The sequence below is a fragment of the Melospiza melodia genome, chromosome 21 (genome assembly GCF_035770615.1).
Source record: "Melospiza melodia melodia isolate bMelMel2 chromosome 21, bMelMel2.pri, whole genome shotgun sequence".
NCBI classification, from domain to species: Eukaryota; Metazoa; Chordata; class Aves; order Passeriformes; family Passerellidae; genus Melospiza; species Melospiza melodia.
Window position 1 is genome coordinate 10572291 of NC_086214.1, and position 15013 is coordinate 10587303.

The following is a 15013-nucleotide window of genomic DNA, read 5'->3' on the forward strand; positions in this document are numbered from 1 at the left end:
CACTCACACTGGTCAGACATAAGTCACCTACTCTTAATTTAAACAGAACACCAAGATAATTTACCCATTCTCTCTGGCAATTCTTACAATACTTTTTGGGAGCACAAATACTCAGTACTTGGTTCCAAGACAACCTTCTAGCCAAACAATTTGTCTCACTGAACAACCAAAGCAGACCCTTCACAACCAGCTCCTTTCCTACCTTTGTGGTTGCAAAGGCTCCCCAAACCTGCTGATGAAACCACTCCAACACACACACACACCACAGCTTCCCTGAGTTACACAGGTGTGTTTGTCAAGTGGTGCTTAACCTTTGCATTGGTTCACAGGAGATAAGCAGAAAGCCAACCTACCAGTCTGATGTTGTCCTCTGGGCGGAGCAGGATGAACATGGCCTGCAGGTGCTGCTGGAGATCCCCTGCAGGCAAGAGGGCAAGGTGAATGCACAAAAATAGTTCAAAATCACATGCAAGTTCCTGGCTGTCCAGCCAGAGCAAATGTCCACCGAGAAACCTGACACGTCACCGAGAGTGTCGTCACTGTCACTCCCACCTACTCAGAGATGGGAGTTTTGTCATCTCTTAGTCAGCTGCTCTTTGCTCTGTGTGCTCACCTGTTCCTGTGTTACCATGTTCTCTCCTGCTAAATTCTGGTTTTGGGTTTTTTTTAACAGAAATAGGCAGTGTTTCATTGCTCTTTGTTCCTTTGACAGACAAGTCAACCTAGTTAGAAATGGAACCCATCCTGTGGTTCAACATCTCATTCTACCACGTGCTCCAAACCAGAAATTTGCCATTTCTTTTACACCAGCTTATTACTCAGTGCAGAAATACTACCCAGGGAGAAGCATACTCTGCTTGGAATGAGATTTAATTCTGATTTAGAGCAGCATGTGCCCACCTATGGCTATGTACCAACCCCACCCAAAAGCAGCTAAGAACTGCCACCTGAAAAATCAAACACCATTTTTTTCCTAGAAAACACTTGGAACAGCTTTCCTGGTGAAGCCGAGGAAAAATAAAGGAGAATTAAATTTAGTGCATGACAGTGATTTTAAGTCTTATTAAGAAGAGACAAGTGTCACAAGTTCCTAAAACATCAAGCATTTCAACGACAAGTGAGATGATTTTCTGTCAGCACTGCTGCACCGGTTTCTCAGCACTACTCCTGGCATGCAGAGAGCCAACATCATCCCCTGAGTACCAGCCAGCAGCAACAGCTCCTGCAAGGGGCTGGTTTTTCAATCATTGCATGGAAAAATTAATCTGCATTCCCACAAAGGAGAGTGCAGGGCTGCCAGGTGGGTGGCACAGATCAGCAAGAAGAGAAGCCTTTACTCTTCCACCTCTCCCACTCCTCCACAGCCAGGAAGCTGAGTTTAGGCAACACTGCAAGGAGCAAATATTCAGCAGGATCAGCTACAGGAACCTTTTCTAGGAAGGTCAGTTAATCCCCCTGACCTCCCTGATTCACCAGGGTTGCCAGAATCCATGCTATTTCACAGACTCCCAGAAATAATGAAAGCTTGGCCACAGAGCAGCATCCAGAAATACCAAAAAGGGAAGGAGAGGAAAGGAAAGGCTGCCCAGTGAGAGTACCTGGTTTCCAAATGATTTTTATAGCTGGTGGAAGAGCAAGGCTGAAGGGCTGTGCAGCCCCTCTGTGTATGGGACAGAGACAGCCTCGCATGGAGTGGGTTACACAGGACACTGCAATCCCTGCTCTGCTCCTCCTTCCTCCTTGAACTGCATTTCAGCATATGGAGAATGAGTCAAGGCTCTGGGAATGACTTTTTAACTGGGGGTGGGGAAAACTGAGGCACTCAGCAGTGCCAGGGAAATCACCAAGTATCACAGGCCACAAGCACCTGAAGCTGCTTCCAGCCCATGGACATTGTTCCCAGCACGGGAGTGGCTGGCACGAGCCTCCCTAAATAGAAATTATTTATGGAGATAGGGCACTCAGGAAGGCCAAGTCATCCATCAGGTGCTTGTTCTGCCAGGACTGCCATGACAGGATCTCCCCACGTCAACACCAGTGCAAAATCCTGACAGCACTGCTCAGTTCCAGCAAGTTCCAGCTAATAATACAGTGGGAGTTGCTGAGAACTGTCAGTCAACAAGCAAAGGGCCCCCTGCACCTCCTGCCCACAGCTTGGAAGAGCTCAGCAAGTATTTGACTCATGAAGCTTCCACATGTCTTAGTCTGAAATGAAAGATGCTTCACCTCAGCTTTTTCCCTCTCCAAAATGTAGCAGCTCCCACTTATTGCTGCCAGTAATTCAGAGACTTCTTAAGAGCCAAAGTTTCCACAGTTAAAAAAACATAAAAAAATCTCCTGGACTACTGGATTATCTCAATACTTAAAGAGAGGAAGTTTCTACAACAACCCTTTCTGCAGGGCTCAGCCAAAGAGCTCCATTATCCTTCATCCTCAGAAAGTTTACCACACTCCTCCTCCCTGCTGTCCCCCTGCCAGCCTTGGGATCTCCAGAGCTGGAAAGTAAAGGATTGCTTCCTTGGCCAGCTTTAATCAACTTGCAGGGTTTTCAGCCCCAAACACACAAGTCATTTTGTAAACTTCCTGGATTAAGAAAAACCAAAGGAAGGGCTTTAACATGCCAGAATCAGCACAAAGATATCACATCCTGTCCCGTGAAGAGCTGCCTTTGCTGGCAGCCATGGCAGGGCTGCTGCTTCCTATCACATTGTCCTGTGCCCAGCAGATGCTTTTGTTTCCTTGAGCTGGCAGGCAAGGTGCAAAGCATGGGCAAGGGTGGGATCTGAAAAGTGATTCACAGTATTCCAGAGATGGCAAAAGCCCCAGGAAAGTTACATCCCTTTCTGGCCTCCTGCAGCACTGTTTGTTGTGGAAAAGCAAGCCCATCATCCCACAGAAGTTTGCCAGGTGGCACAGGACCACCCAGGGAGAGGAATAAGGACAGCTGGTACCATATCTAGTCAATCTGCCAATGATTCCCATTGATGAAGGTGTGATTAGAGAAATGGGTGTGAGCATTAATTATTTCCTGTTACCCATTCGCTCTTCACGCTGGATTCTAGCGCCTCTGATGAATTAAAAAGGCAGGTCAGGAAGGTCAGCCAGCCTTCCTAGAAAATGCTCTTGGAGCCACTTGAAATACTACTGCATCTATAGGCAGCAATTCCATACTGGAAAGTTTTGTCTGCTCTCTACCCCTTTCTAATTTTGTGTGCCAGAGATAAGTCACGACGCGCATGGGGATGGAAGCTGAGCATGGATTATCGGTGTCCCAGAAAGGAGGCAGCTGCACACACTGTGCCAGCCACACTCTCCACATCACTGATTTAATTCTGGTGGCACAGATGTTTTCCTCAGGAAGGTGACACACTGATTCCCTGGTGCTTTGGTCTGCTGATACCAGAAAAATTCACAGAAATCTGGTGCAGACTCTGACAAGAGACTCTCCTCAGTGAAACCTCCAAGCACCATAAAAAACCACAAAAGCGTTCCCACCACTTGACAGACAGGGAAACTGAGGAAAGGGCAAGCACTGATGCCTCATTAAATCTCACCCTGTAAGCTGAAGAGACAGGAATAAAGTAAGTTTTCTAAGAACAAAAATCCCAGCCCTTAGGCAAGCCAGCCTCGGCAGCACCAAACATCTCGCTGTAAGCAATTACAACACACCGGATTTGCTTCCTTGGCAATCTGGCTTCCAAGAGCTCTGGGCCGATTAGACAAGCAATTATTTTCCACCAAGGTCTCCAGACCTCATGCAAATCAGCTGGAGCGAGTAAATGAGGCAAGCAGAGAGACTCAACAGCTGTTTGTGCTGCCTTGCAGAGGTTCAGCACGAAAATCTTTGGGTTTCCTCAGGGAGGCAAAGCCGAGGCAGCAGTGCCAGGGGCTTCAGCAATGGGCTTTGGAGAGATTAAACACCAAGACAGGCCAAGAGAAACTTTTTAAAGACTGCTCATTCTGCTTTCACACTAAAGGACATTTCACTTCATTCTCGACCAGAAAGGCCAGCTTTAATTTAAGTTTCAGCACATTTTCTTTTGACAACTGGTAATTAATGCATCTCACCAAAGCAATTTGGGTACTGCTTGTGCTATGTTTGAGTGGAAGTATGTAATTAAATGCCTTCTGACTTAAACTTTTTCTATAAATATGTTTGCAAACAGATTTTGAGGTGGCCACTCATCACATACATAACTCTGACAGATGCAGAGGTGGATGACAGTCTGATGGTGTCAAAGTACAAAGGGATATACACCTGGAACCAAACCAAATCACATTTTTCCTGGTCACCTTCTAGCAAAGCACGTTGACTCCTGTCTCTGTTTCTATCTCTGTGCCATTTGCAAACATCTGAAGGTCTCAATTTATTTTTGTTTCCTGCCAATTGCTTTATGGAAGGGAAAAATCCCCACACTATCACCTGATGCCAGTAAAATACCAGCAGTGATTAAGCACCATATAGTCAGTGAAAAAACCCTACCCTGAAATGTTTGAGTTATGATATTCAGAGCAACTGTTCAAAGAGAGTCAAAGCAAAAACACAAATCAAACTTCCAGCAGATAAAGGAGGTGGAATTATAACTGACTCTCTATTACTCACTCTGCTCACACCTCTGAGAAGTCACACTGACTTTGCTCAGAAGTTTCCTCATCCCCACATGGAGGTAAGCCTGGTAAACCTCCTTCCTCTCCTCCATCATAACCGGTTCCTTTCAGATTAGGGAGGACCATTACTCACGCAGTATCACAAACTCAGGTTTCTCACTGCAGTGCACAAAGGTTTTGGAAGGCAATCCTCCCCTCCCTCTCTCATATTGAAATTACAGGATGATATTTTATCATTCTCAAGTCTCCACTGCTGCCCTGATGTCACTCATTTGAGGATCCTGTTTGAACAGCAGAGTTTTGAAAACTTTCTTTCCTGCCATCATTGAGACTGGCAGGCCAGGCTTTCACACACACGTGGGCCAGACAAACGTGTGTCATCAGGTGAGAGTGAGCTCAGCAAAGGTGAACTCTGGAACAGGAGGGAGCAGACAAGGCCCAGCCATCGATACCACACTCACCTGCGTGTTTGTTGCGCCTGTGACTGATCCTGGGGGTGGAGGACCCATTTCCTCGTGGCAGGAAGAGAGCTGCACCTTTCACAGTGAGGAAGCTTTCGCTGATGCTGCAAGGGAAAAGGCATACAGGGGGTGAGGAAAAGTGTCTTGTCTGCAAAAAGGAAAAAAGCAATGAACACTACAGGTTAAAAGCACTGAATGCATGCTCTGTTCTTTGGCAATGAAGTGATTTAGACCAAATCATTCTGCTGGTAAAGGATTTTCCCCCCATGTAAGTACTGCAGACATTCAAAGCATAACTGAGAACAACACAAACAGAGAAACACTGAAAAGCAGAACATGTGCTGGTGCCACTCTGCCTGCAGAGGTGCAACCTGAGCAGGCAGGGGGAATTAACCTATGGCTACATTTTCGATCTGAAAGTCAAGATGACAGATCCACATTTCTAAATGGTGATGAATAGAACAAGCCCACGCATCTGGGTAATTATGGACTCTGTTAACCCTGAGCTTTGTGGTTCAGACACAGCTGATGCCCTGCAGAAACAAATGTCTCCCTTCAGCAGTTAGCCAAAAGAAAATTAGTGTACACAAAAGATTAAGAAATCATAAAACTGCTCTCTGTGAGTTGCATGATGATTAACTCTTAAAGACCTATAAATCAAGAAAGCAAGAAACTGTAACGCTGTTGAAATCGGCCATCACTTCATGACTTGATTTTGCCCTTTCTGAAGTCACATGAGGAGAGAAGTTTGTAAAAAGGGGCAATAAAGAACTCCCAAGTACTGAGAACAGCTGGTATTTTAAGCACATCTTCCAGCCCTTTTCTTGCAGATGCTGTGGTTCGTGGAAGAAGCAAGACACGCTCCAGATTCTGCACTGCAGCCATCCTGCTGCATACTCGAGGGCTCCTGCTTTTCTCAGAATTGATAAGACAATACTAGAGGCTTTGAAGAAAGCCAGAAACAATTCTCTAGTCAACAGGATGGGTGATGAATATGATAAGACAGGATGGGAGAGTCTCTGGCATCGTGCATCCCAACAGCTCCATGCTTTGAAAAAGATGTTGGCTTGTCCTTCAAGACAACTCTTAAACTGAGCAAGAGGTTAGGAGCTTTTTTATTCCTTTCTCCACTTAAGCAAATATCAAACCTAGTGTGTTATTCCTTTCCTCTAAGGGATGAGGACTGGGAAATTAATAGAGCAAAAATCCCTGCATTATTTGGGGTTGACTGCTTTAAAAAAGGATTTTCTGACTACATTTTTAGAAGTAAAAGACTTAGAAAAGCTTGTGTTAAAGTTGGATTCCCCCCTAAGCTCGAGCACATTTCTGGGCACCTCTCCATTTTGCTGCCAGGGATATAAAAAATGAAGTTTTCCAAGCTCCAGAAAAGCAGATGCACAGAGTCAGAAAGACTTTTCTCAAGGCTGCAGCACATCCCAATGTTTAGACCCTGCTGTCATAGCCTCAGCACTCCTGAGTGACAAAGTTTCTCCCAGAACTTTCTTCCTAAAATTGAACCAGATGTCAAACATGGTCTGGATGTTTCAATAAAAACAGAGTTTTGAAAAGGAGAAAATCACTCATCCTAAATTAAAATGGATCAGAGAGTTCTCTGCTTACATTAAAGTTAAAACCAAAAAATATAAGTTCATTGGGCACACTGAATCTGTTTCCTTAGACCATTCTCACATTAAAAAATTTGACTGAGCCTTTCTAGCTTTTGTTGACAAATAAATCCTCTCCAAGTTCTCAAGGTACAGAGTTTCTTACAGCCTGAACTAGAAAAACACCGAGTTATCTTAAGGATACTTAAAAAAATAATAGTAGTATTATTAATGATAAAAATAAATTCTCCTCCTCCCATTATAATCTCACCACAGAAGAAAACTATTAAAAGATGTTAGGCTGCAGAGGAGGAGAAAGAATTCAGCACTCACAGACAGCTTTCACACTGTTCATTTTATCAGCAAAGCCAACCACTAATATTAGCAATCCTTTAGTCTGTGCCTGAGGTTCCCCCAGAAGGTGGAATTAGCAACTATTTTTAGTGGATAATGTAGCATGCAGCTAAGAGGGCCAGGAAGTTAAAAACCTTCTCAATTCCATCACTTTCCCTTATCACCAGCTCTCAGCCACCAGCCTGGAAAGGAAAGAGCAGCAGAACTAAAGAGATTCCCATCAGGTGCATCCTTCCAGGAGGCCACCTCCTCTCCTAAGGCCATGGGAGCCTTGTTCTGGGCCATTAACCACGGGCTTTAAGTGTAACTTGGTAGGACTAGGGAAAGGGAAAGTAATTTCCCATACAAAGGGCTGGAGCAGCTGAAGAATGTGGCAAAGCAGATCATTCTTGTGGAACAAGGAGGTCAGGCAGGGAGGGCAGGAGCAGGGCAGGAGATGGGCATCAGCACTGCTGGGAGAACAGCAGCTCCATGGGGACAACAGCCTCGGGCCAAATCCAGCTGTGGGGACACTCCCTGTGCACCTCTGGCACCACCTGCCCTGAATTCTAACCCCAGATGCATCAGTGTCCAGAAAAGAAACCCAGAGCACATACACACACAACAAAGCTCCTGCTTTGAGATTCAAGCAGTAAAGAAAATCTTGGGAGGGAAGGCAACAAATTCATGGGAAAGTCCAAGTAGCTCTAATACTGAATTCAGCAGATGCTGATTTTGGTGCCTGTGATGCACTACATGGACAAAAAAAAACAATCACTGGCCTGACACCCTCTGTGCCACACTCAGATGGCTGCTCCATTTGGGTCCACCCTGGCATGACCTTCACCTAAAGCTCATATTTCAGATCACCTTTGGATGCTGTCCCTGATTTATAAAGAAAAAGGATTCCTTGGGTGGGACACCAAGAGCAGGCCCCAGTCTGAGACACTTCAAAACCACAAAAGGTAGAAAAGATGGCTGTGAAAAGGGCAATTAAGGCTCTAAACAAGTGTTGCCATCCACTCCTGATTTCACCCTGCTGACAGCTCGATGGCTTCCAAGCATAACGTGGGCTTTGAAATACTTCACAAAATCTGGCTTGCCAGAGCCTACAGGAGCTTCAGGGCTCTTTGAAACACTCTCCTGGAACAGACTGGTGTTAAAAGACACTCAACGTGCTGAGGGGAGAAGTTGAGGCCAGGACAGCAGAAGACAAGAAGCCAACTTGGCTCAGGTAACAAAGCTGAGCTGGGTTTAATCAGCACCCCAGGCTTGTCATCAGTTGTCTGTACTGCACAGCAGGTTTTGTCAGGAGAAGACTCACTCAGGACATACCTAGGAAAGAGTTCACAATCCTCAGCACTACAGCTGGGGAAAAACCCTTCTGTTCCACGTTCACCTCTGCAGTGAAGCAGCAGCACCAAGGCCACCAGTGATGTGCTGTTTGTAGTTCCCTGCTCACTGGGAAGAGAACCAGTGCAACCAGAAGACTTAAGCTGTTTCTACAGAAATCACTACTTGTACCAATTTTTCTCCCAGGCAGAAAAGATTTCGTAGAAATTGTACAAGTCACATCAGAACTATTGAAAGCCTTTTGCACAAAAAGCACAGACTCTGCCCTCAGAAGGCTCTGCTTCTAACCAGCACTAACAGCTGGAAACAGAAGTGATTCTGGGCTCCCTGATGTGCTGCCCAGGGCTGAGCTCCTCCTGGACATGGAAATCACTGCACAGCTCAAACTAAATTCTCATTATGCTACAAAATGAGATCCACACAGAACTTATAGATGGCAAACAAAAAATAAATGCCTTCCCAGATGTTACACTGCACAGCTCCATTCATGAACTGCAAGCACAAACACCAAATACACTGGTTTGAGGACATAAAAGAGAAAGTGTTACTGGTTTAGGGCTGTGCCAAAGACATGTGATAAATCACTGGATGCATTGTCACGACCCCCTGGACAATGCCTTCCAGCTCCCAGCCAGGTGAATCTGCACCACTCTCCAATTTCATTGAGAAACCCTCAGTCCTCAGTGTAAAATACTCAAAAAGGAACTTTGCTGCTTTCTCTTGAAACTGCTGCACAATGAAAGGAGAGAAAACCTTTTTAGGAATAAGGCAAGGAGGCACCTGAATGGCTGCTGGCAATGTTTTATCCTAATAAACACTTAATTAAGCTATTGAGAGCCTGAGGATGACTTTCCAAAGTCTGCTCTCCTCACTCATGGGAGCAGCTCCTCGCAGCAGGCTCTGTCCTGTCCAGCCCAGCCCTTGGTGGGGCACTTGCCAAGTAGCACAAGCAGAAATTGGCACCATTCCCTGCCAGGCTCGGCAGGAGAAGTCCTTCCATGCACATCCTCCCACACAACAGGACAGGTCAGTGTGGCAAAGGCCAAAGCTCCTTGTGCTGTCACCTCCTCACAGCCGTGCCCAAAGCACAAGGGCACTGCATGCGGTCACATCCTCCCACCCTGCTCACCCTAATCCTTAGATGAAATGGGAGATTGAAAAGTGGTGGTGGGGGAAATGAGGGTATCAAGGTACTCCACATTTGAATGGAAGTCCACTACCTGTGTGATTTACCTGTGTGATTTACAGAAATACAATTTCTCTTAGTGGGTATTTATTAACCACAGCCCTGCAGAAAAGAGCTCTGAAGCAGCTACAATGGGATTTCAATGCCAAGCCTGGCTCCAGCTGTAGCTCCCCATGACAAGAGAGTTGTGCAGTCCCTCAAGAGCCCTCCAGATTTTGCCCTAACATGAGCAGCCAGTGCTGCCTTGCACACTCAGCTGCCTGCTCAGCTCCATCATCCTCCCTTAATCCAGCGGCTGCAAAACTCCAACCCAGCAAAAAGGAAATTCCAAGGCTGGCAGGAGTGGCACAGCAGGCACCAACACTGAGCTCATTCCCGAGGTGTGGAAGGAGGGAGAGAGGGCAGCTGGGGACGTGTGAGTGAGCTCTGGAGCAGCCAGGACTGCAAGAGCAGCAATTCCCCCGCAGCCTGCTGATTTTTTCAGCACCTCAAGCCACTTCCCTCCCTCTCCCTGCTCCCCTTCCCAAACTGGCTGTCTCCCCTTCTCCACAGGCAGGCACACCTGCTCTGGGGGCAGCTCTCACTGCCAGCCTCCCACCCTTCACCTGCCCACAAGAAAAGTCCAGGTTAATAAAGCATCAGTCCCACAGCCAAGGATGATGTGCAGCCTGGCAGCCCAGGGCACTTCTCCCTCAAACACCAGATAAAAGCATTGCATTCCTCCAGCATCCCTCCCCAGGGAAGTGCCTCTTTCACCTTCACTGTAGTTTGTTTTTCAATAAACAACATCCCTACTTCCCTTGTTTACTTTTTAAAGCACCTATTTTAATAACTGCCTACAGTATTAATGAATTAACTAGAGGGAAGCAATGTCTGGCTTCCAGTTTAAATCTTTGCTCCTAGGCAAGGGATTAAGGTGCTTGATTCTTTCCACACAGAGGGCAGATCTCAGAGCTGTGTAAAGCACAATACCAGGTACTAATAAAGAGAACCCACCAAAACCATACAAGGAAAATGAAAAGGCAAGGATAACTCAGGATTGCCCTGCACTGACATGTGTATTATCAGGCAGCAAATACAGACAAGCAGAGGCTTCTCTGATACCCAAAACAGAAACAAACTCAGCGCCGAGCAAAACAAGAGCCACAAGTTACAGAAAAGGGGTCAGTGACACTGCCAGCAGAGGTGACACCCCCGAGGGCAGGGAGAGAAAAGGGAAGTGGTTCTCCACCAAAGGCCATCTCTCAGCACTTTTGCAACTTAAGAAACAGCCCAAGGAGAAAAACAAACTGAGCGTGGGAACCCACTTGGGCTCAGAGGTTTGACGCAAACCGCATTTTTAGCAACATCTGCATTTGTGCCTTTTTTTTACAAAAAGGAACTGTCTGCAGGCACTTCCTCTGCTCCAAGGTGGGGCTCCCTGGAGAGAGAACTCAGCTTTCATGACACACACAGAGGCATCATCACAGAGAGATCTGCAATGCCAACTGTTACTCATCCACATGAACTTACCCACTGATCCCTTCTCACTAGCACCAGGTCACTTTTCCCTTGTTTTGGGTCCTAATATGGACAACTTCTGAAGCCAAACTAAGTTTGCCAGAAGACAGTCAAAGGTGAGGATGGATGGGTGTGAATCTGAACTCCAAAGGACTAATTTTTTTACCTTGCTCCAAGCAAGGAGAGAATTTCTGCTGAATTCAGAGAGGGTACAACTTGCCAAGGGAACTCTGATGACCACAACTGTCTGTGTAAGTGAAGAACTGCTTCAGGTGCACAAAACAACCACACTCAGACAGTTTCAGAGACAGGATCAAACCAGCCTCAGGTCATCCCACCAGGCTCTGGGGTGCTTTGATACCTACTCAACACCAAAGTGAGTTACCAGTCTGCAAGTCACACCCACTGCTGGAACCAACCATGAACATGCCATTAGAGCTCCTCTGCCACCAGATCATTTGAACTGAGCTCAGAAATACCTCTGCAAACTTGGGCAGCTTGGGTATGCAGGAAAGAGCAGTGGCATCCTTTGGAAACTACACAGAAGACAACAGCTCTGGGCTGAGAAACTGATCCCTGCCAGAAACTCATCCCAGCCTTGCTGCAGGCGAGGGGAGCAACAACAGCTGCTGTTTGCAGCCCAAGATTTCAGCCCACGCAGCTGCGACAGGGCTGCACTGTGCACACACAACCCCAACCACCTGCAGCATTCCTCTGCCTCCCTGCCCCAGCCTTGCTCTGCAGGGCTGAGTTTCACACTCCCATCCAATGTGTTCCACCACAGGCAGGGCTGGGATTTATTCCTTACAGGCAAAGGAAAGCAGACTGGGTTTTGTTTTAAGCTGATGAGCATTTTATGGTGTCTGACGGAAGTGAAACTCCATGCGGGTTTCCTGTTCCCCTCACACACTCTTGGCCTAGAGATGAATCAGCTCAACAAACTCCTAAAGCCCAGGCAGAGCCCTGGCAGGGACATCAGCTCACCTCAGCACCCAGCCCCGTGCCCAGCCTGCTGCTGGCAGCCCCAGGGTGGGTTTCACTGGGCTGCTGCTGAGTAACCCTGACACAGCCCTCCCTGTGCCACCCAGCCTGTCCCCATCGCCTGTGCCAGCCCTCAGCAGCCTGGGAAGGGAGGGAATGTCCTGGTGCTGAGGCTGGGCAGAGGGACATGTGCTGAGCTGAGCTGTGGCTGCTGTCACCACCGAGAAACAGACTTGGGGCACACCCCGCTGATGACAGATCACCAGATAATGATTTATTTCACTGAGCACAGGTTGTAGGATCGCCATGGCAGTGAAGAAGGAAATTAAGCAGGGATGATTTAAATTATCACAGGCTGAAAGGACCCATTTTCCATGCAGCACAAACAGCAAAAAGCTTTACTGCCCATCTCTCTGGCTATGCAGCACAGAGGGAGTCCCAGCAAGGCATGTGTTGGTGGCCCATGTTTAGCCTCTGAGGCAGCTTCAGAGAATCCATCCAGAGAGAAAGCAAAAGATTCCAAAAAGCAGCAGCAAAACAAGTTGTGCAAACAAAGCCCTGATGTCTCTGGAATTTGAGACTGAAGATATGCACAAAATCGTTCTTCCTGCAGTCCAAGCACGAGCACGGCAGCTCACGGACTAGGAAGGGGGTGGCTAACACAATTAGGATGCTGATTAAGAAATCTGGGCACTTGGTGTTTACAGAAGAAATTTGATTCTTTGCACTTTTTAAAGCAAGAGACCCAGACCGGAAGAGAGACCATGAAAGGAATTTGTTTTACATGATAGTCCCCAAAGGCTCCCAGGTCTCCAAGTCAAGACATTCCCAGATGAAAGCTCTACATGACATTCTTCTTGTGCCATATACTGTTTAAACATCCTTTGGGCATTTTTAATGCATACCACTGGGTTCATGGAGCAGGACAGCAGTACCCAGGAGAACACTCCACAGTGTTTTACCACCGTGCTCCTACCAGCTCAGCCTGCCCAGAGCGAGCCAGCTGCTGTGGTACCATCAAAATGCTTTCACAAATGTGTTCTTAGAAACACTTTAATCAACATGAAAAAACTTTCTAAGGATAATCTATCGCATCAAGGAACAGAAAAATAACCACCAGCTTTTTGATTAATCTTCAGGAAGAACACCCCTCCGACTGACACGTACTTATCTTTTTTCTCTCCTAATTAACACAGTCTATGTTGATTATCTTTAAACCACACAGTAATCTCCCCTGCCACCAGAGTTTGAAAGCATTGCCTTCATACACAGCACGTTTCTTTTTAAACCTTAAATGACAGCTGACAGACCCTCCAGCAGTTAATTAACAACCTGGTCTCTCCCCACTACGATTAAATGCATTTAAGATGAGATATTTTATAATAAATTTTTATGCCCGTCTCCCGGCATGTCACTGTCACAGACCTGACCATGTTTGGCCTGACTGGCAGTGTCCCACGAGGAGGACCCATCTGCTTTAAATACAACTGTAACACAAGTGACAGGAGACACACCGAGGTCAACTTACTGTCCCTCCCTGCACAGCCAAGTCCAGGCCCCCCTATATTTAGACAAAGAATGTCCAGCACTTTACAGATGGAAGGAGATCACTGACTTGCATGAAGCATGGCCAGTGCTGGGTGTGACCAGGAGGTGACAAGTCCCCAGCACCCGCTCAGGGCAGGGCACGCTGTGTCCCCACTCTGTCCCCAGCAGCCACAGCTCCCCCAGGCACAGCCCCAGGATGGGACTGGTTCAGGAGGATGCTGCTCTGTGTTTTTCTGGTCTCAGTGGTTGTGGACAGCACTGAGCATGGTTCTGGTCAGCCAGGGAGCAGAGCTCCTCCTGCCTTGAGATGCAGAACTGTGCCAGGACTTGGCTCTGCAGCCACCCCAACCAGGGCATGGCATGGAGGAATTACGCTGGGGAAGCTGCCTGGCTCTGATCACAGCCTTGTTGGCTGCCCTCAGTAAATACATTAACAGACCCCTGTAAATAGAGCACCAAAACAAGGACCACTCTGTCTCTGCACAAAGAAATCAATGCTGAATAATAAGCCTTTTCCTCCTGCTAAGAAGAAGCAGATGCTTGTTTACCAAAAGCATCAAAAATCATCAAGAGGCTGTTGGATTTGACTCATAAAAATATAGAAGGAGGTTATTTGTTCAGTATTTTAACTTCTGCAGCGCTCAGCACTTTCAATTTTCTCTCATTCTTACTGCATCCTCCCAGTGCAATGGTATTTGATCCCTGAATGGCAGTTTCCACCAGGACCAGTAAAATCAGTTTAGGAACGACTGTCCCTTTAGATTAGCAAAAAGGACAGTCAGCAGTAGCCAGTGATGTGAGATGGTTTGTGGGCTGTTTCACAGAGAACTGCCATGTGCCAGGTTTCTTTCAATAGGTTTTGATTTGAAATTGGAAGTCACAGGGAGCTTTACCTGCTGTGATGATCCAGCCAGTAACTGGGCCATTGATCTGCTCCCCCTTGCAAATACACCAGAGACTTTATTTTAGGGAACAGGAAAGCTACACTTAAGGGAATACAAACCTAAATGTGGCTGCAACTAATAACTTGAAATTTTAATCAGCTAGAAGTAAGGAATCATCAAAGACAAAGATTCAGAAACATTTTATAGTTGGAATAGTTTAATGGATTCTGTGCCCTCAAAGCAGGGCAACCCTTAGAAGGACAGTTCCTTGCACAAAGCAAGGTCAACACAAACTTCAGATTCAATTAAAAGCTGCAAACCAAAGAAGAAACACAGCTTCACTGTGGGTTCAGTGACCCAGCACTGGGGGAATGGGGTGACAGCCTGGAGAGACAAGGCTGCTGGTGCCCAGGAGCTCAGAGCAGCTCCCAGCACAGCACACCTACCCTGGCAGCAGCCACAAGAACCACTCCAACATCCTGCTGCTGGAAGAGACGATCAGCCTCCGGAGCCATCAGGAAAAGCTCTCCAAATCAGACCATGAGATATAATTAT

At 46.8% G+C, this 15013-nt stretch overlaps 1 protein-coding gene across 3 annotated transcripts in view; it reads right to left on the reverse strand.

Moving 5' to 3' along the window:
• SSH2 (slingshot protein phosphatase 2) overlaps positions 1-15013 on the reverse strand; it is a 90262-nt gene that overhangs the window by 27332 nt on the left and 47917 nt on the right. For all 3 annotated transcript variants that reach the window (XM_063174089.1, XM_063174090.1, XM_063174091.1), the window contains 2 exons: positions 5070-5173; positions 354-418 (listed from right to left, as the gene is read on the reverse strand). In XM_063174089.1, the coding sequence (XP_063030159.1) occupies positions 354-418; positions 5070-5173 (169 nt within the window). The remainder of the gene's footprint in view (positions 1-353; positions 419-5069; positions 5174-15013) is intronic.